Genomic DNA, 18,973 nt, shown 5'->3' with positions numbered 1-18,973 from the left:
ACTATTTATGCATTACAAGCCAAATAACAATGTTTTGAGCACAAAATCAGAACAGAATTTCAGACTGTGCTCTCCCTTTTGCCATACTGGTCCAAAGAAAACTGGCAGCAAGCAGAGGAAACAGCACAGATATAAAGTTTAAAATTTGTTTCCCATTGTACCTTTGGCACCAAGTAAGGCAGCACCACACGGCTCTTGACAGCCATAACTTGTTTAAGACCATCCACAGCAAAGTCAGCTGTCTCCTCATTATCCTACAGGGAAAGAGAAAGAGACAAACCTGAGAAATTATCTGTGACACACCAAGTTAAGCCCTGTTTCAAGGGACAATCTTCCATGTGATCATAAAAGCAAAGCCAAGTCCTTCTATTAAAAAATATTCTCATATTCTAATAGTACCTAGCAAAACGCAAACCAAGCTCCTCTGTCACATCAGAAAGGTTTTCTATTTCAGGCATGGTGGCCAAAGCAACTTCATCATGTGACAATGGCAATTCCATCGCAGAGCCAGGTGTAGCAATTCTCAGGCCTAGGCTTAAGCCACAAGATCTTCCCTACCATTGGCTAGGCTGACTCCAGGAGGAAACAAAATACTGCTGCCATTCCCTGGAAGGTCTGCCACTACAATCCTCCTCCTCCTCCTTTAAGTCAATTATTCAAAACTTGTCCCACAACATCATTAATCAGGTTGTTGACTAATCCTGAGCAATGCTCACCAGCTGCTTCAACAAGAAAGGCAGGATGTCTTCAAGAGCCTGATGGCCAATTGTTGAGTGCAGCTGTTCAAATGTTTTGGCTGCAGCCTCTCGAACTTCTTCCAGAGGGTCACACAGTGCTTTTCTCACTGTAGGAACCAGGGACTCTGAGAAAAGCAGTACCTGTAGATGAAGAGATAAAATTACAGAACATATAAAGCACAATAGACACGCATATTGCAATAAAGTAGCAAAGAATTCAGAATTTGCACAACTGAAACTCAACTGCAGTCTGCTTGGAATTATATTGGAAAAAAAGCAGGATCCATCAGCACAAATAGCTGCAGTGCTCTAAGGCTACCTAGTGGAAGGTTTCTAGTATTATATCTCATAAAAGGCAATGTTTAAATTTACAGACTACAGATACAAATTCATACAATTTGCCTGAGCAGCAGCTCAGTGTTAGTTACAAGCCCTGACTTCAGACCACAGAACAAGTCCAGCACTAGCTGTAGTTTTCTGTCTGAAGTGCAATGCCTGCACCATAACATCAATACTTGGGAAAATGGGAATTTCATCCGGCACATGTGACTCACCGCATCTCTGCTGGTTGATTTCATGATCTCACTCAAACCGATGCAGACTCCTTGCCTCTCATCACTCTTGTCTGATCTCAGTCCATCTTCCAGGATAGGAATGATTTCAGGAAGGATCTTCTCCCCTAACTTTCGGACAAGGTCCCCTAATGTCCGTGCTGCAACCTGTCCCCAAAAACACATTAATTATTTTCCTTTTTTATAAAACTTTAGAAGGTGAACTGTGAGCAAATGTTCACTTTTGACCATATGCTACAGTTCATAGTGCAAACAGAGCAGTAGGAATGGAAATAGTATTACAAATAACCATCGAAAAACACTTTTACTGTCATCACAATCACAGTTGCCTTCAGCAAACAGAGAATTCAGATATGCTCATGCTCCAAACAATTAAACTGATGATAGCTTTGGAGAAGGTTTGGAGTTATCTTCTACAGTCACCTGCAGGATCAGGAAGGCACAACTTAATTCCTCACCGTTCGCTTATCTGCACAAGTACTGGCCAGGAATTTCAGCAGAAGCCCAAAGAGTGTTGGCAGGATTTCTCGCAGCGTGCGAGGAGTGTTTGAGACAACAATTTTCCAGACATGTAAGGAGGCCTGGCGCACCACCAGCTGTGTGTCCGAGCGGCCCATGTACAGCCCTGCCAGCACCCTGTTCCTCCTCTCCACTCCCAGAGCATTAATGATAGCCTGGAGAGAAATAGCACAGAATTGTATTATCTGCCCCTGAAATCTATAAAAAGAATAGAATACATGATTATTCAATATGTCTTTCCAGCAGTCTGTCCATGCTGATTTAAAATAGGAGAATTTGAAAAAAATAAAGGCACAACAGGCAAGAATGGCTTTACCTTGTTTGACTGGGCTGTTCCAAAGTTGTCATCCTCTGAGGCAGTTTCTGTGGTCATTTTTCCAGTGACCCCTGAGATATGGAATAGAAGGTCTCCAAGGAGCTGAACTGAGCTAAACCTGGCAACAGAAGCAAGTCAAGTGTTACAAACAGGGTGCTCAGGCAGTACCTGTCCAGTTTTGAAGGACGTCAGCTACAGACTGGAGCCAGCTGGGTCTGCACTGAAATGCTGCATGGGCTGATGTGTAACATCAGTCTGCCAAGACGGCTGAAAGCAGCATGATAAAGAGAAAGGGAAGGAGTGAATTCCAAACTGGGAGGACTAAGAGAATTTTCAAATCAAAACAATGAACCCAAGAATAGCCTTGACTCTAAAAAGGAACAAGACATTGCCCCATCTGTCTAACCCAAACAACATTCACCTGGGATAAGAGTACTTAGCAGCACTCAGCTGGCACAAATCATTTAGTGCAGCTCATTTTTGAGCAACTGATATTGGCTCTGAGTGCTCCACTGCACATTTTCATACACAGGAGAACAATAACTTGCTCAGCATTTGGAGAAATGAAAAACAGTACACAAGGGCTAAATACTGCCACATCAACTGCCTTGGAAGTGCATTTCAGAGTCACTGCCAGAATTAATAATCCAGCATGAATGCTCTGCAGGTAGCAGGAAACCTGATCCAGCCTGGCAGGCCTTTGCAGATTCAAGTGCTGTAAGGCATCATACTCAAATCAACAAGCAAAAAGAGAAACTTGGTTTTGCTTCACAGCTCTGCATTTCTTTGAGAAGCAACACAGAGCCTAAATCACACTAGTTTTTCAAGCATGGAGGGGAAATGTTTGTGGCTAAGCTGGTTCTGCCTTACCTTATCCTCCACAAGTCATCAAAGAGCCCATCCTCGAGCTGTGGCAGGAGCAGAGCGATGGCAGTCTCGGCGTACATGCTGATGATTCGCTGGCCCGCGCGCAGCGCCGTGTCCCGCACAAACTCGTTCTCATCTGCCAGGGCCTGCACATGGGCACAAAAGGGGCTCTGAAAACTCGGCCTTTCAGCACAACACACAAATGCAACAGGAGGAAAACAAACCAGTGTTTTCTCTCTCCATGAAAACCGAATGAACTACAGAGTTGTCAATGCACAAAGATGACTTCAAAAAATGACTAGTGATCACAAGTAAAAGACAGCAAGCCAATAACTTAGAAGAAACCGTTTATAATTTAAATACACTTCCTTTTTTTTTAATAGTCCAGCCAAGCTGGACAAGTCTCTGCACAGGCCACAATTATTGAAAATGATACTTTAAATATTGTGGAGGCTTCTTTTTATTCTCTGATAACTAAAAGTCTTCAGTTTTGCTACATACCTTAAGGATACAAGGAATGATGGGACCAACATAGGGAGTGAACTTGTCTCCAAAGGTAATTGGCAGGTAGTTGAACATCATGATATAACCATCTCGTACATGTGGAGCAATATCCACTTTACTGGCAGTCGCTACAATCTCTGGCATAAGTTTCTCCAGCTTTTCTACCCCCAAACCAGCCATAACTTCAGCCAGACCTGGGGAAAATAAGCAGAGAACAGAGCTGATACACACAAGAAACAAGCAGCTAATCTCATTTAATATGAGAAAACCTGAGCTCAGTGCTCACACACAGCTGTCCCCACCTTGAGCAGCACCAGAGCGATCCACTGAGCTCTGCTCATATGTCAGTGTCTCCATCAGCCACGGCAACAAATCCTCAAAGCAGGACTCTCCCATACCCTTAACCATGGCCCCCAGGGCCTTTGCAGACACTGTGCGCACCTAACAGACAAGAGAAACAGGGATGTGCAAAATGTCCAGTCAAAGGTGCTACAGATGTGCCAGACTGATTAGGACAATGCCTAATCTACTGCACTGAAAGACAAACTGTTTGTACAAAAGACTTACTTCAGGTACAGGATCCAACAGAGAGGCCTTCAGTCCGGGGGTCACACTGGGTAGGTAGGGAGCCAGATCCTAAAACAAAGAGCTCAAAAAGTCAGAACCAAATTCAAAATGAGAGAAAACATAGTCACCTTCATGTAAAGGACATTCACCCGTTATAATCAGCAAACATCTTTAACATCCTGAGATTTTAATTCGTTGCTCTCACAATACTGCAGACAAGCATAGTGAATTATTCTGCAAGTCCAAGAAACCCCAGTTCTGTGCAGATCACTCAAAACCTTTTTAATGCTCACTCATACCCCAGCAGCTTGTGTCTTAGGAAAATCCAACACTCTTAACATTTACACAAGGTTTAAATGTAGAGATTATCAGCACAAAAATTAAACAAAGATCTTTAGCCTACAGTCAGGTCCTACAAATACTTTTCAAACAAACACTGGATCCATTTGTTAGCAGCTGATCTGTGTTTCATTTGTTTGTTTGTTAAGGCATTTCTTATATGGTGAAAATTACAAGACCTTTTTGCAGGGATAAACTGGTAATAACTAGATGCCCAAAGCTGACAGTCCCAAAGACCTGAGAACTGTCACTATCCTTATAGTCATCTGCTCATTTACATACATTTAATTAAGAAGGTGCATGGATGCTACTATTTTCTACCTTAACAGCAAAATCTCCAAGCCAAATAAATTTGCTCTAGTGCTTGTCACAGTAATCAATTAGAATACAGTTAGAGGGCATTTCTAGCACTGTACCTTCTGGTCAGTCAGGGAGTACATGTTCCCAATGATCTGGGCAGCCATTTTCCTGGTGTCTGTGGAACGATCCTGGAAAGCTCTCTGAACAATTGGCATGATCAGTGCTAACGATGGAGCATCAATGAAATGGACAAATTTGGTATCCAGTAGAGTCTGCAAACACTTCTGAGTCTTCCTGGAGGGGTCAGTGAGAGCATCCAACAGAACTGGAGCAATTGCTGAATATTTTTTTAAAGGAGAGAGAAGACTTTATTTGTACATAAACCAAAAACATGTCATGGATGTACTGGTGTGTTCTCATGGCATGTTTTATGTCCCTCTAAAGCAACACACAGCACAAGGACAGGGGAAACTCTATTAACATCAGCTGAAAAAATGGCAGGAACATTTAAAAAGCCTGGAAGCACACAGCTGCTGTTAAGCTTTCATGTTATACTTCTGTAGGATTAGTTTAATTTCTATACAAATTTCCATTTAATCCTAAATATTGTGGACCTAAACCTTGCTGTTATAAACCACAGTCACATCAGGACATTAGAGATGCAGAAACAGGTCTTACCCAGGATCTCTGGATTCCTGATGACAGATCCAATCTGCCTGAGAGCCTGCTGCCCTGCATTCTGCACCTTCACATGGGAATCTGTCAGCACTTCAGTGAGTTTGGGCACGATGTTGGGTAAACAGGAAGAGAGTTGTTTGGGAGCACAGTATGCCATAGCCCCCAGCAATTCCACTGACCCTGTGAACAAAGCACACCAAGAAAAAAACAGACAAAAAAAAAAAAAAGACAAAACACAGTATTAAGAACTGACGTGAGATGATCACATTTATTTCACACTGAAATCTACCAGTCAGAGAACACAAAGAAAGGCTGAAATGCATTAAGTCACTTTATGCCACCTAAAGACACTAAAAATAGTTTTCTTTTGTATGAGGGAAAAGGAATGCGTTAAGAAAATTCCAGGTTCTGAAGTACAACTATATAGAGACAGGATATAAACCATCCCTTGAATATGCCAGGGGGAAAAAGGTTACTCAAATATGTCAGGGAACTCAGCTGTAAAAAGCTGGAGAAGTTCCACAGTCCTTTATAAGACAATGAACCATCATGGCCATCTGTAGGGATGAAGGAATACACAAGGGGGATGACAGCAAAGTGAACTGTGGGTCACTCTCAGTCATGTCAGGTGCATATCGGTCCATACCAGCTTTAGTTCTCCAAGATTCCTCTTCTAGTGCCGCAAGAAGTGATGGCAAAACCAGCTTCACTCCATGAGTACTCAGATTGCTCATTACAGCTTTGGCACAGTCATCTGCAGCCTCCAAGGAGAAGAGAACACTTAAAAACTGTGACACAACACTGTTTTCCTTCCTCTGAGTCTCTCTGGGCACAAAGCCTTCATGTAAATAGTGTCTCAGTACAATGATGCAGCTGGCTAAGTAGCTCCCAATTAATGGCCAATGAAATCAGATGCTTTCAGTTACTAAGAAGATCAAATTGTTATTAGTGGTATCTCAAGGGATAGGTCACCTTCTCTATTTGCCTCATTACAAACAGGATTCATATCCATATCCATTTCATCTGGGTTTTTTAACGCTCTGCAATAGCAGAAATTTAAGGCACCTTACCTCTCGCACATACTGGTTCCCATCTCCAAAACAAAGCAGCAGGTGAGGCAGCACGTGAACTACATAGGGCTCAAACAGCTTCCCAAGCATGCTGCAGAGCATCTCAAAGGCAAACAGAGCCCCTAAAAACCCAAAAAATATAGTCAGAGTAAAATAAAACTTCATTTAAGGAGGATGGGAAAAGAAGATACAATTTGCCAACTATTGTTCCAAAAGCACTCAAATCTCACAACTGGAAATCTCTTGCTTTCTTGCCCTTGTGGCTTGTGCTGTAGTAGAGATTTGTGGCCTCAGAAAAGGAGTTTTCTCCCAGCAACATCTGCTTTTGGAAATAGGAGAGAGGGGCACATCCATATGGCCTAGGACTAGAAATCCTTCTTCCACCACAATGTGAATCGAGCAATTTTGGGACACTATACACAACCAACGGCCTCACAAGATGTATCTCCCATGTCTTTCTTGCCAAACTTTAGTAAAATAAATGCAGCTAAACCAAACACAGGGGTGCAGGAACTTCAGCTGACCACAATGGTAGCAGGTACAAAAGAAATGCTAAGTATCTGGAGGGAAAAGCTCCTGTCCCTTACCCTCTCGCCGGCGGAAGTTCTTCTTGTCCTGGATAGCATCGGTCAGCGTGGTCATCATCTCCTGCTGCTTGAGAGAGAGGATGCCCAGGCCTTTCACCAGGCCTGCCAGACCATAGGCTGCACCTTTGCGCTCAGCATACTTATCAGACTCCAACAGCAGCTGCATCAGCTTCTGGATCATTCCTCCTGCATCCTCCTTAATTGCAGGCACCAGAGGTGGTAAACAGCTTGCTACTGACTCTTGAACCTGTAAAACAATCCACCAGCCACTAGATCACAAAGCAGTCATTACTAACATAAATTCCTATTAGAATGCACCCAAACCTTTCTGTCACCATTTTTCATGTCTCTGCCATCCCTAACAGTGTCCTGGTGTTAACCTGCCTGTGTGGAACCTGGAAACTCCTCCCAAAGGCACCTACCTGCTGAGATGGGGTGGACAAGGCTGCTATCAGTTTGCCAACAATTGGTTTCACTTTAGGGTCACTCTTGTCCAGATGTTTTGCCAGTGACCCCATCAGAATGACCACGCTTTGCCTGACAGCATCATAACTGGCATCATTAGGAGCATTTTTCAGGAATTCTTCAAACACTGGCAAGAGAGAGTTAACATTGTCCTGAAAAACAAAACCACAGAACTTGCCACTAGAGTCCACTCAGAATGAGATTTGCTATGCTCAGTGGACTTGTTTGTTCTTCCCTGAGCCAACAACTGAACAATCACACTGTATTTACAGTTCATTTCATGTGTCACATCACATAAAACCTTGTACCATCCCAACAGGCAACAAATATTTCCTGCTAGAGAGAAATTAGCTCTTCAAAACTAGAATCCCCAAACCTGCCAGCATGATGTTCTGCCAGAAGTATTGCAGGCTCTCAGGCCTGAACATCAGTACCCGCTCCTCTGCTCACCCCATTTGCCAAGGCAGAGCAGAAACACCAAATGAACTTCACACTGTTTTTCTAAGAAACACAATGAAAGAATGAATAATACCAAAATACCCCAATTGTCTTGGACCAAACTAAAAAATAGAGGCATCTGTCCAGAGGTGACTGGCACATATGAGGAAATCAGAAGCTGAGCAATTCACACCCTGCACTCCTTCCCCAGCTGACACTGCTGGGGAAGAACTGGCAGAGAGAAGTAATGGTCCTCAGTTCCTCAATGTTTTAAGTTTAATTAAGCCAACAATCAGCAAGCTTTCATGTTTTGCTTTGCATGAAGCCTGAAAAGGAATTCTCATTTTCACAGGATTTAAAGACCTATGGTCTGATTTTATTTTTATTACTCTAGTTTTATACCATTTTAACTCCAGTTGATCCAGGGATATTACAGTTTATAGCAATGACAGGGATGAGCCACACTTAGTCAACACTACATATTAACATAACAACTCTGAACACAAAAGTTCCTAAATTAAAGTTTTCAACTGTTACAAGTAACAGCAACCTCTAAGTTTATAATTATTTTTTTTAAATCTGTGGGCTCCAACACAGTATCTACATATCCATTACATCTTTTTTTCCACTGATAGAGACAGAAACATTCAGACTTACTTTGCCATGAGTGTTGAGTGTTGAAAGAGCTGCATCCAACATGCACTTCCTGACCTCAGGACTCCGATCATTCAGAGCATCTGGCACAAAAAACTGAAAGAGGGGCTTCACCTGAAAACTGTCCAGATGCTCTGAGAGCTTGTTAAGGGCCAGTGCTATGCCACACCTGTGAAGAAGGTGATGAGCCTGTGAGCTTACTGACTTCTTACAGAATTGAGAGCTCACAATCACATTTGCTATCAGCAGCAATTACAGAAACTGAGAGCAACAACCATTATGGAAACAAAATGCCTTAGAGTGTCCAACCTCTAAGCATTTCATTACCTAACTCCAGGCTGCAGTGTCCCACAAGGACAACAATTCCTCAGCCATATAATAGCTTTTATCTCAATTAAGCTTTAGGGATACTTGAGCCAACTTAGACACCAGGATCACTTCAACTACTGCTGAAATGCAGCAGCTTTACAAGGTACATCAGCATTAAAGGACAGATTAGCTCAAGACAAGTAGCAAATGAGATGATCTCCAATTAAACCTGAATAGAACATACAAGTAAACAGAAAGTAATTATCCAAACTGGAATTTGGCCAGTTCATTAAGGCTTGCATTGCTGCTCTTGAAACAATCAATGGACCATACAGAGGTGGGAACACAGTAAGCTAAGACAAAAATCAGACAGTCTGAGAGGGAAAGACTCTGTTTTTATCAGGACAGAGAGATTACAGTATCCAATAGTTTGATGGCATTCTGCCTGCCCCTAGTTTGCTTGAGAGGCACAAATATTCTCTACTAGAAGGACGCATGAAAACAGCAAGTCAATACAATTGCATGTAATTTGTTCTCCTAAATAAAAAACCAAAAACATTTCATTTGGATGCACAGGAAGTGATGAGATCAATCTGAGTATGACTGTACCTTGCTTCCCACTGGTCAGGCGGTGATTCAGATATCACTCGTCCCAAAGCATCCAAAACTGGAGGTGGCCTCTGGAAGGAGAAAAGATTTCATTAAAATGCCTTCTCCAAGGACAGGCACACAGAGAATTTGTCAACCATACCTGCAATGCCATTTGATAATACTGCATAGAGTTATGATACCACTAGCAGAAGAGCAAGGTGAAAAAACAAGCAGAAAGCAAGTTTGGGTCAAAATAACTTCAACTGACACTGCCCTACCACAGCCTTTCTGTATCATCTAAGGCACCCCCCCCACCTGTCCAATGGTGCCATCAGTGGCTGATAACATGAAGTTCAAGACACTGAAGTCTGTGCTAAGCTCAAACAGGACAACAGTAGATTCAATGCACATCTTCAGGACAGACAAAAGGATAAGTGACTAAGAAAAAATAAAGCAGCAGCTCATGCCTGTCAACACCTTAGGCAAGAGTACTTACATAGAGCTTCTCCTGGTAGATCTCTGTGAGCTTGCTCATGACCTCTGCTGCTCGCTTTCGGTACTGAGCTACAGCTCTGGAAAGAGCCTCAGCCCCTGCCTGTCTCACTGCCTCTTCGTGGTAGATGACATCTTTGATCAGCAGGGAACACAGGTCAGGCTGCAGCTCCAAACCCATGGACTCCCACAGCCTGCAGCACACACACAGAGGTGATGGGTTACCCTTCAGCAAAGAAGCCACTGCCACATGTACAACTGGAGTGACCTATAGCTGCCCTCCAGCTGTGGAGCAAAGCCCCTGAGTGCAGCTCCATGTCGTGGGTAGAGAAGTCCCTCTAAAACCCAATCAACAAAGAAGAACCCTTACCTCTCTGCCAGCTTCTGAATCTCATCTTCAACATCAAACTTTACTACCCAGAGGCGACGCAACAGGTTCAGTCCATTCTTCTCATCACTGTCTGGGGTTGGCAGAACCATTTGTAGCTCCATCAGTCCCTGAATTAGTTAACAGGAAAAGCAATGCAAGGATCTGATTTTTAGAAATAAACACTTTAAAACACTTAAAACTTTTGGCAAGTCAAGCTTTCGGTGTTTGGAAGTGTCAAAATTCATGTTTGCTTGTGCCTCACACTGCCCATGATGGTCAAGGACTTCCTATTACTAGTAGGTGAGATGGTGGGACTCAAGAACAGTGCTTCCCACAGGGAGGCTGCAGAGAGGCTCTGGTGACTACAGTCTATTCTGCTTTTCAGTACAGATAAGACAGCTTAGGTGGCCTAAACTGGAATTTGTTTCATGGCAAAGAACAGCAAGCACTTGAGGTTTTTCTTTCTGAGTTCTCAGAAGTGACTAAGCCTGAAGCTTTCCAATAACAAAGCTTAGTACAAAGAGGAATTTTTTGACAGCTTCTCTCTTTAAGACTGAGCTCTATCCAATTGTAAACAGAAGGTGTTAAGTAGTCCTAATTATACCTCTTTTAAGGAAACAAGGTGTGGATAAACCCAGAGTACTCCTCTGTGCAGATAAATGCAGCACAAAGAGCATGACTTGGAGCATTATTGTTCAGACTGCCTCTGAACCACTGCCCAAAACCTGGCATCACAGCTGAAGCCTTTCTGCATCTAGGTGAAAGAAGATTCACCTCCCAAAACCTGAATGATTCCCACCTACCCTGAGAGCTGCATCTCGAACGTGCATGCAAGGAGACTGCAGGGCCTGCAGGAGCACATCGATCTCCTCCTGCTCGGCGTAGGCACAGCCGTCCTCCCCACTGCTGCTGGCACACAGCGCTGTCAGTGCCTCCGAGGCCAGCACCTACAATAGCACCAGCATGTGTCACGGATTCCACTGCACCCTGAACTGCTGTCAAAGCAAGGGCTGAGTGTTGTCACAGCAGAAGAAATTCCCAAGGAACAGTGACAAAACTGAGACATGACGAGTTCAGCCCAACTCTTTGCTTTTTATTATTGACCTTTCTGCCACCTCATCCCTTACAACAAACACTCAGAGGAGAGACTACTGAACTTATTTGGCAGAGCAAGGCCTTAGAGAAGGAAAAAATGTCACCTCTGGAAAACTGAAGAATATATTTGGTGCAATAAAACCCACAGAAAAAATATTCAGACATTTTAATCCAAGAATATCATAAACACAGAAAAAAACTAGGACTGTATCAACCACCAGCATCAGAGACTTAGACCAGATGGTACGTTTCCCTCATTTAGATTCTGATGAAACTTAGGGAGAATCCTGACTGTGGTTATGAAGCTGAGCACCCACCTGTAACCGTGGAGAACCTGTTCCTATTACCCGGGTCAGCAGAACCATCATGTCCCTGCGGGGCAGCAACTCTGGGCCATTCTGAAAGGTTGAGGGGAGAAAAGGGCAGGGGGGAAGGAAAAAGGCTTTTATCTTGTGATTTCAAAGTGCCTTGCCAATATATGACACTCCTTAAAAAATCCCAGTCAAAACCTAGGGCTAGACAGGTACCAAAACGATGGTAATCCTATACAGTTAACTCTAACTTGGAGAATTCATCTGCTTTGTCCAGTTTACACATCAGCTGTTTTATTCCATGGAACATCTGAAGGAGCCCATCTGACCTCACAGCCCTCACCTCATCCACCAACAAGGACTGGCCATTTCCTGATGATCTCAGCTGAGAATGGACTGTAAGAATCTGCAGAATCTTGACCAGGAACTCCTCCTTGTCTTCGCTGTTATGGGGTGTCTCAGTCATAACCGTCTTTAGGAGAGGAAAGACTAAGGAAAATGCTGGAGCTGATAATGGGGCAGCACCTGTAAAAAGGAAAACCCATCCTGTGAACACAGCTGATCCTCCCATAACTTGGTTGATAATACTGACTAGTATAAAATGTACACTTGAGTAGCTTGTAACAGATATGGCCAAGCTTCAGCCTCATGCACAAAGATGCTGAGTAAACCTAAGTATTTGCCACTTAACAGCAGCAACAGTGTAGCCCCAACAGTGACTTTTGGCATTTCAGTGTTAGGTTAAGGGTAGGACTTGATGATCTTAAGGGTCTTTTCCAACCTAAATGATTCTATGATTCTACCTGGCTTCAGTTAAAGGCACATCAGGATTCTAAATTACTACCAATGCCTCAAGAGTATAGAAAGACATACCATAAATGGAATTGAAACAATTCAATTAATTAGACAGTCACTTATAAAATTAATTTGTCCCAAAGCAAGGCCCTATTTGTTCAGCTGCATTTCCTTTAAACACTTCCCACCAACCTAGGTAACCTTCATTCCAGCCTTCAGCTGGATCCTTGAGAATTAAGTCCTTCTAATTCTGGTGCAAGCTTCAACTCCCCTCCTTGAAAAATTAAAGCTTTTGGATTCATTGTTTAGAGATTCTGCTCCTTCATTTCTACAGACCCTTGGCTATAGCATATAACAAAAGCTCCTTCCAGTCCTTCATTAGTCCAGTTAATATTCAAGTACCAGGTGTCTACGGAAAACATTTCCTCTATATCCTATCTGTGCTGACAGAGAATGCCCAAGTTTAAATTTCTAAATGCAGATGAAGAGCATTGCAGATACAATACTGCAGTATTAGTCAGCTTATGTAGGGCAAAAATACTGCAAAAGTAGTTCAAGGGAGAAATATTAAATCCCAAACACATTCTGAGCTCCTACTTAACATGAACAGCTTCAGTAAAACCCTCTCTATTCCTCATGTGGGATTTTTCTCTCTGTTTGCTCAGTATCTGTTTGCTTTTACATTTTTCTTTTATTTTTAAATTATTGGCCAGATATTTTTAGCCTTAAACCACTGTCCCTCTACACACAGCAGGAGGAAGAAAGCTTTATTGGAGAAGAAAAATGTTCTACTTACACAGTAGCTGGTATTGACCAACACAAGAAAGATTATAGGATGTATTTTGGCATTTCAGCAATGAATGATAAATTCTATCATCTATATTACAAGGAGGTATGGTGTCTCTTAGGTCTCATAGTAACCTAAGAAATTAATCTCTACTAAATCATATCACACAAGTACATTCCAAAGAAATTCAAACATGAGGAAAAATCCTTTGGGAATATAGTATGACTTTTCCAACAAAATGCTGTGGAAACTACTGCCCTTGTCTTGCAAAAGTGGAAAAAATAATTAGATATTAATTTAATTAAGCAATATAGGAAATCTTGGAAGGACTTAAAATACTTCCACTATTTTCTGGAAATAAGCCTGGAAAAGGATTCAAATGTTAATGAACGTGCACTTACTACGGCAATAAATCACACAGTGGAGACACCAAATTATCACTGAGATGTTCAGCACTGAAATTGTGATCAGCATGGCCAATGGCCACTGGTCAGCTGTGGCAGTGACATGTGCCACAGTCACACCACTGAACAGCAAGAGAACTATGGGGCTAAGGGACCAAACAGAATCCCACATTTCCCTTAAAAATATCTACCACAGCAGGTCTTGATTGGGTTATCTGATGAACAGCTCCAAAGCCTGGGTGAAGTGAACCACCTCTATCTCTGGAGTACACCCTGAGACAGCCTTAGCCATCCCAGCCCTCAAAGGACACACACCAACCCTCCTCTTCTGTACTATTATCTTCAGTGAAGTGGCACAAGTACTTGTGCACTCAACCGTGAAGAAGATTCTGGAAGCAACCTAAATTAAAACTAACTTCAGGAAATAAAATGTAAAAAAAAAAAATCAAGAAAAAAGTTTTACTTTAACTCAAATCATTGCCTTGCACTATAAAAATATTGGTGGTTGCCTTCACGTTACAAGGTGGAGAGAACTGCTCTTTCTACATTCATGCCAGTATAAAATATTCATGAACTGCAGCACCACACAGCAAACAAGCAGAGGCCACGGGCACTTCACTGCTGTGATCACAGATAACAAGCAATTATTTTGTCTCTCCACTTAGTCTGACTGAATCCCTTATGCTAAGTGGTGTTGAAAGGTAGGAGCTGTCCTTGGCAAAGATGAGCCTTAATATCACTCCTGTTATTTCTGTATGAAACATTTTAAGGAAAAACACTGTTATTTCATTCTACACCTAATTACAGTTGCAACATCAACTTCTACTACTACCATCATGAAAAACCCTTAAGGTTGTTCATATCTATGAACAGCTATCCAATTAAAAAGAGAAAGTGAAGTTTTGCTTGGAAAATATAATACGAACTCTGAAAACGAAACTAGTTCATAGTTATTGGAGGTGGGGACAGTGTCAGCAGGATGTACTATATCTACCATACTTCATACCTGGCTCTCCCTTGCTGGTTCGGCTGGGAATGGTGTGGGCATGCAGCAAACTGACCACTCTGTTCAGAGCAATAGGCAGCTCTTCCTGACACCAGGATTCATCTAATTCACACTCTGGTTTCATCAGGCGCAAGGTCACATGGCTTACTAGAGTACCTGGAATGGAAGAACAGAGAATCCATGAGAGGCCTAAACCAAAATATTACTTGAGAGAAAAAACCCCAGGAACAGAGACCCAAGAATTGTAGCAAAGGTCTGGGCAAGAGCCCAGGCTGCAAAGAGGCTCAGAGGGAGAAACCCATCCCAGGGCTGTCAGGGGACAGATTTCTTCACATGTGTGAGTTACACTCACACCCTCCAAACTCTGCACAGGGAAGATGGTCCCACAGTGACCAGCTGCTCCTCAGAGCTGGTCACTGTCCAGACAAGTCTTTGTCTTTGGTGCCAGTCCTAGCCAGCAGTAGGATCTCTGAGAAATCAGTCATCTCCCTAAATACTGTTCCAGGTGATTTTTCCTCCTGGCTTTCTGTGGTACATGGTCATGATCTACCATCTGTAAGAGCAAGAATTTTCACCACCATCAAAATGACACACCCTGCCCTTAAACAGCAACTGCAAATACTCACCAAAGGTTTTCAGTCGAGCAGGCATGACACAGGAAGCTAAGGAAAGAAAAGGCTTCTTAATCCTTGGAGCAGCCAAAGGAGATCGAAAAAGTGGTAAGAAGGAACTGATGAGACCAGGGATGTACTGAGTGAGACCGGGAGGCTTTTTCTTTATAACCGTGTCCAGGAGACCTAGAGCTGTTTCCAGCTCATTATCAAGCTGTAAGGGAAAAAATTCAAGAGATTGCCATAAAAAAAGCTCCACTGGGAAAAAAATCAGGTTGTTAAATCTCACTTCTAATAACAGAAACAAACAGGTGATTGCTACACCATTTTCTAACCAAAACTCACCTTCTTCAGCCGTTTCCTTATCTGAGTCTCCCTTTCCAGCTGTGCATGCATTAGCTCCTTCTGCTTGCTCGTCAGCTGTACCTCATCCTTTATTCCCTTCTTCTTCTTTATCTCCTGCAATAGAGAGCCATGGTCATCATTATCTGGCAGCTACAGACACTGACCCTTCAATTAGTCAGAGAAGCAAGTTAGAAATGGGTTTTTTTGCAATTTATTTTTAAAACAGTATCAAAATATCCTTCCAAATATATCCCTCTTGAGTAAAGACACAAAATGGAAATCAGCAGGTTAACAATACTTAGGTGTCCTGTTAGCAGTGTAACCTAAGTTTCTCCACATTGCTCACAAATTATTTGGTATCATTAAAAAGTGCTGTCCAGTTCTTTACAGGGGATGATGGTATGTCACTCTCCCCAGAAATAAGAGAAGTCAATCTTTGTTTAAAAAATGGGATACATACAGATAGAAGTATTCCAAGTAGTTCAGAGAATCTTTCCCAACCAGCACACACACATATGCCATGGAACAACACATAACTTGCAGTGAAGATTCTGACCAGCCTGGCATTCCTTTTTCCATCAACTCACCTCCTTCAGCTCCAGCTCAATGATTTGTTCCTTGAAGGAATAAGCTTTGTTCTCCCTTTTCATGTTAGCCTTTTTCATACTATCCTGTTGAGCACTGAGAAGGAAAAGTAGAGAAAGAATCAGCACTGCTCTGGAGTAAGGACCAGACATAAAAATCCAGGAACTTCTGTGCAGAAGAGCATTTGACATACCCAGTCACCCACTGACAAGAATATCAGCAGTGATCAATCCCCAGATGCACAAAGAAATTATGAAGATTTACCTCTGTATTATAGATCTGTCATACAGTTCTCCCTCAGGTGTTTTCATGATGGCAAATTCCTCTCGAGTAACCTGGCAGAGAGCTGGATTCTCCATTGATGCTGAGATAGTGCTGATGAGCTGTGGGAGCACTCTGCCAGGTGAAAGCAGGGAGAGAGACCCCACTGCATTCATAGATGACTGTCAGGAAAATGAAGGAAAAAACATAATCAGTCTTGCTTAAAATTGTCTCCAAGAAGTAAGCCCTGCTGAGGTACCCCCACTACATTCCAATACCCAATTCATAGTTCAGTGGGTACCTGAATCTGATCTAAAATTCTACTCAGTTGCTTGTACATTCTTTTCCTCTTAAATCCCAGCTCCTTTTACCCAGAGACGTTCTCTTTTAACCTCCCTCTTCCCCACCTTTCAGATAGCTCTCCTTCCTCATAGACCAGTTAGTACTGAACTCCTCCAAGGTATCTCCCAAAACTAACATAAGGAAAGCAGTTTATCACCTGGTTCTCTGGAGTGTAGGTGGTGATCCTGGGTAAAATGTCATCCAGATGTTTGGTAATGAATTCTTTAGGATCTATCTTCATCTTGATGAGGAGGGCTGGCCAAAGTCCTGGCTGCACTGCCACTAGCAAGAATAATAAATGAGCGTAATAAACACGAAGTAGGTTGCTGGCACAAAAAACCAAAAAGATACAATAAAAATTCATACACTGGCCATGAGAGTCTTGTCCCTGCACTTACCTACAGATGGATGATGGCTCACCAGCAGCATCTCCAGGGCCAGCTTCTCTGGCTCAAAGGAGTCCACATCCAGCCCTGCCACACTGGAGATGACACAGAGAGCCTCGTGCAGCACACGAGGAGGAATGTACGTCCTGCCCAGCTCCGACAGCTCTCCCGCCTCTGTCACCAGCACCTCAGGAGGCAGAACCTGAATGGACAACACCAAACCTTCCTGAGACCTGAGCACACTTCCCCACAGTAACACCAGGCTGAATGCCATCTCCCTGCCAATACCAGAAACTGAAGTTTTCAAAGGAAAAAATGGGATATAGGATAACAGCAAAACCAAAGCACGGGGATGAAAATGACAAGAAGATTAAGAACAGAGGACTATACTGGATTTGGCAAGCTGGGGTAAAATAAAACTAACATGATCATTTCTGGCAAAGATTCTGGAAAATATTGAGCCAGCTGGCTGGGAATCGTATGCCCAACTTCTGCAGTCTATAAGCCAGGGCCAAAGAACCAAGATACAAAAAAAGGTATGAAGCATTTGGTCCTTCAGCAGAGATTAAATTTGTATTAAAATGGTAAAAATACGTGGAAAACTACAGCTTCCTCCCCAAAACATTTTAAATATGTCTTTTCCATGTATGTAGGGAAGACTAGGCATACCCCAGACATTGATACTGTAATATGCAGTAATCCAGTAACAAGTGGCATTCCAGGAGATCGTCTGGAGCTGAATCCTGTTCACATCAGGCTGTATGTCAATGCTAACAGCAAACATAGAGCAAGGAGGTGACTGACACAAACACCTGTCTGAGCAGACACTCACTGGCTACTCACCTTATGAGAACTGAGAACCACTTTGAGCTCCTCCAAAAGCCCATAGGCCAGCTTGTACCCTCCCAGAGAGGACAGGAGCTTCTTCACCGTTTGGTGTGCCTGTCTGCGGACGTGCCAGGTGCGGCTCAGCAGCACGGCCACCAGGGCACGGTGGTACTGCCTGCAAACACAGACACACGGGGTTAGCCAGGGAGGCAGCTCTGCAACCAAGGGGAAACAAAGCACCAGGAGTTCTACATTCTGCGAAGCCCCAGGCCCACAGCAGCACCCTGGGGTCAGACAGGGACCGGGGACAGCAAGTCACTGTACGTACTGAACTTTGCTTTCAGGCAGTCGCTGTGCATGATCCAAGAGCAGGCGCTCTGTCAGCTGCAGCACTGTACACATGGCTGGGGAAAAAGACAAATATTTAAAACAGCATGAGACTTTGTAAGAAAACAGATTTTTTTACCTGAAAACAAATGAACAGCAAGCAGGACATATTAAAATAGCTCCCTAAACTGAGCCTCTACATAATCTTCTCATTGAAACTAGAGACAAATCCAGCTCAGATCTGCCAAGACTGGGAACTGAACCATGATTTCATTGAAATGGTGTTAGCTGAATCCTAGGACAATTTTTCCTGGCCATTGTGTGTGACCTATTTTGGTCTAAGTTGACAGAGCAAAGCAAATTATAAACACCACGCTCAGTGCTTCAGTTCTGTTAATTCCTGAGCTCTGCCAAAACGGCTTCAGTGGCAACGAAATGGGTACTGAGTGTCAGCTGTCACAAGGCCCTTCCATTTCATTGCCATTTTGAATGATAAATAACTCATGAAGAAATAA

The 18,973-nt window shown here is 43.0% G+C and overlaps 1 protein-coding gene across 2 annotated transcripts in view; it reads right to left on the bottom strand.

Moving 5' to 3' along the window:
• GCN1 (GCN1 activator of EIF2AK4) overlaps positions 1-18,973 on the bottom strand; it is a 38,190-nt gene that overhangs the window by 9,503 nt on the left and 9,714 nt on the right. For both annotated transcript variants that reach the window (XM_083874007.1, XM_083874008.1), the window contains exons 17-47: positions 18,460-18,535; positions 18,147-18,306; positions 17,316-17,505; positions 17,075-17,199; positions 16,579-16,757; positions 16,317-16,410; positions 15,730-15,843; positions 15,400-15,598; positions 14,774-14,929; positions 12,125-12,306; positions 11,788-11,868; positions 11,179-11,322; positions 10,376-10,503; positions 10,010-10,199; positions 9,532-9,602; positions 8,617-8,782; positions 7,479-7,673; positions 7,057-7,303; positions 6,470-6,591; positions 6,046-6,160; positions 5,400-5,579; positions 4,838-5,058; positions 4,083-4,151; positions 3,818-3,956; positions 3,513-3,709; positions 3,015-3,157; positions 2,145-2,262; positions 1,768-1,983; positions 1,292-1,456; positions 717-878; positions 162-254 (exon numbers count right to left, since the gene is read on the bottom strand). In XM_083874007.1, coding sequence (XP_083730133.1) covers positions 162-254; positions 717-878; positions 1,292-1,456; positions 1,768-1,983; positions 2,145-2,262; positions 3,015-3,157; positions 3,513-3,709; positions 3,818-3,956; positions 4,083-4,151; positions 4,838-5,058; positions 5,400-5,579; positions 6,046-6,160; positions 6,470-6,591; positions 7,057-7,303; positions 7,479-7,673; positions 8,617-8,782; positions 9,532-9,602; positions 10,010-10,199; positions 10,376-10,503; positions 11,179-11,322; positions 11,788-11,868; positions 12,125-12,306; positions 14,774-14,929; positions 15,400-15,598; positions 15,730-15,843; positions 16,317-16,410; positions 16,579-16,757; positions 17,075-17,199; positions 17,316-17,505; positions 18,147-18,306; positions 18,460-18,535 — 4,637 coding nt within the window. The remainder of the gene's footprint in view (positions 1-161; positions 255-716; positions 879-1,291; positions 1,457-1,767; positions 1,984-2,144; positions 2,263-3,014; positions 3,158-3,512; positions 3,710-3,817; positions 3,957-4,082; positions 4,152-4,837; positions 5,059-5,399; positions 5,580-6,045; positions 6,161-6,469; positions 6,592-7,056; positions 7,304-7,478; positions 7,674-8,616; positions 8,783-9,531; positions 9,603-10,009; positions 10,200-10,375; positions 10,504-11,178; positions 11,323-11,787; positions 11,869-12,124; positions 12,307-14,773; positions 14,930-15,399; positions 15,599-15,729; positions 15,844-16,316; positions 16,411-16,578; positions 16,758-17,074; positions 17,200-17,315; positions 17,506-18,146; positions 18,307-18,459; positions 18,536-18,973) is intronic.

This window comes from Zosterops lateralis (genome assembly GCF_965231275.1).
Source record: "Zosterops lateralis genome assembly, chromosome: 17".
NCBI classification, from domain to species: Eukaryota; Metazoa; Chordata; class Aves; order Passeriformes; family Zosteropidae; genus Zosterops; species Zosterops lateralis.
Note: the sequence above shows the minus strand (reverse complement) of the source record. Positions and strands in the feature narration are given on the sequence as shown.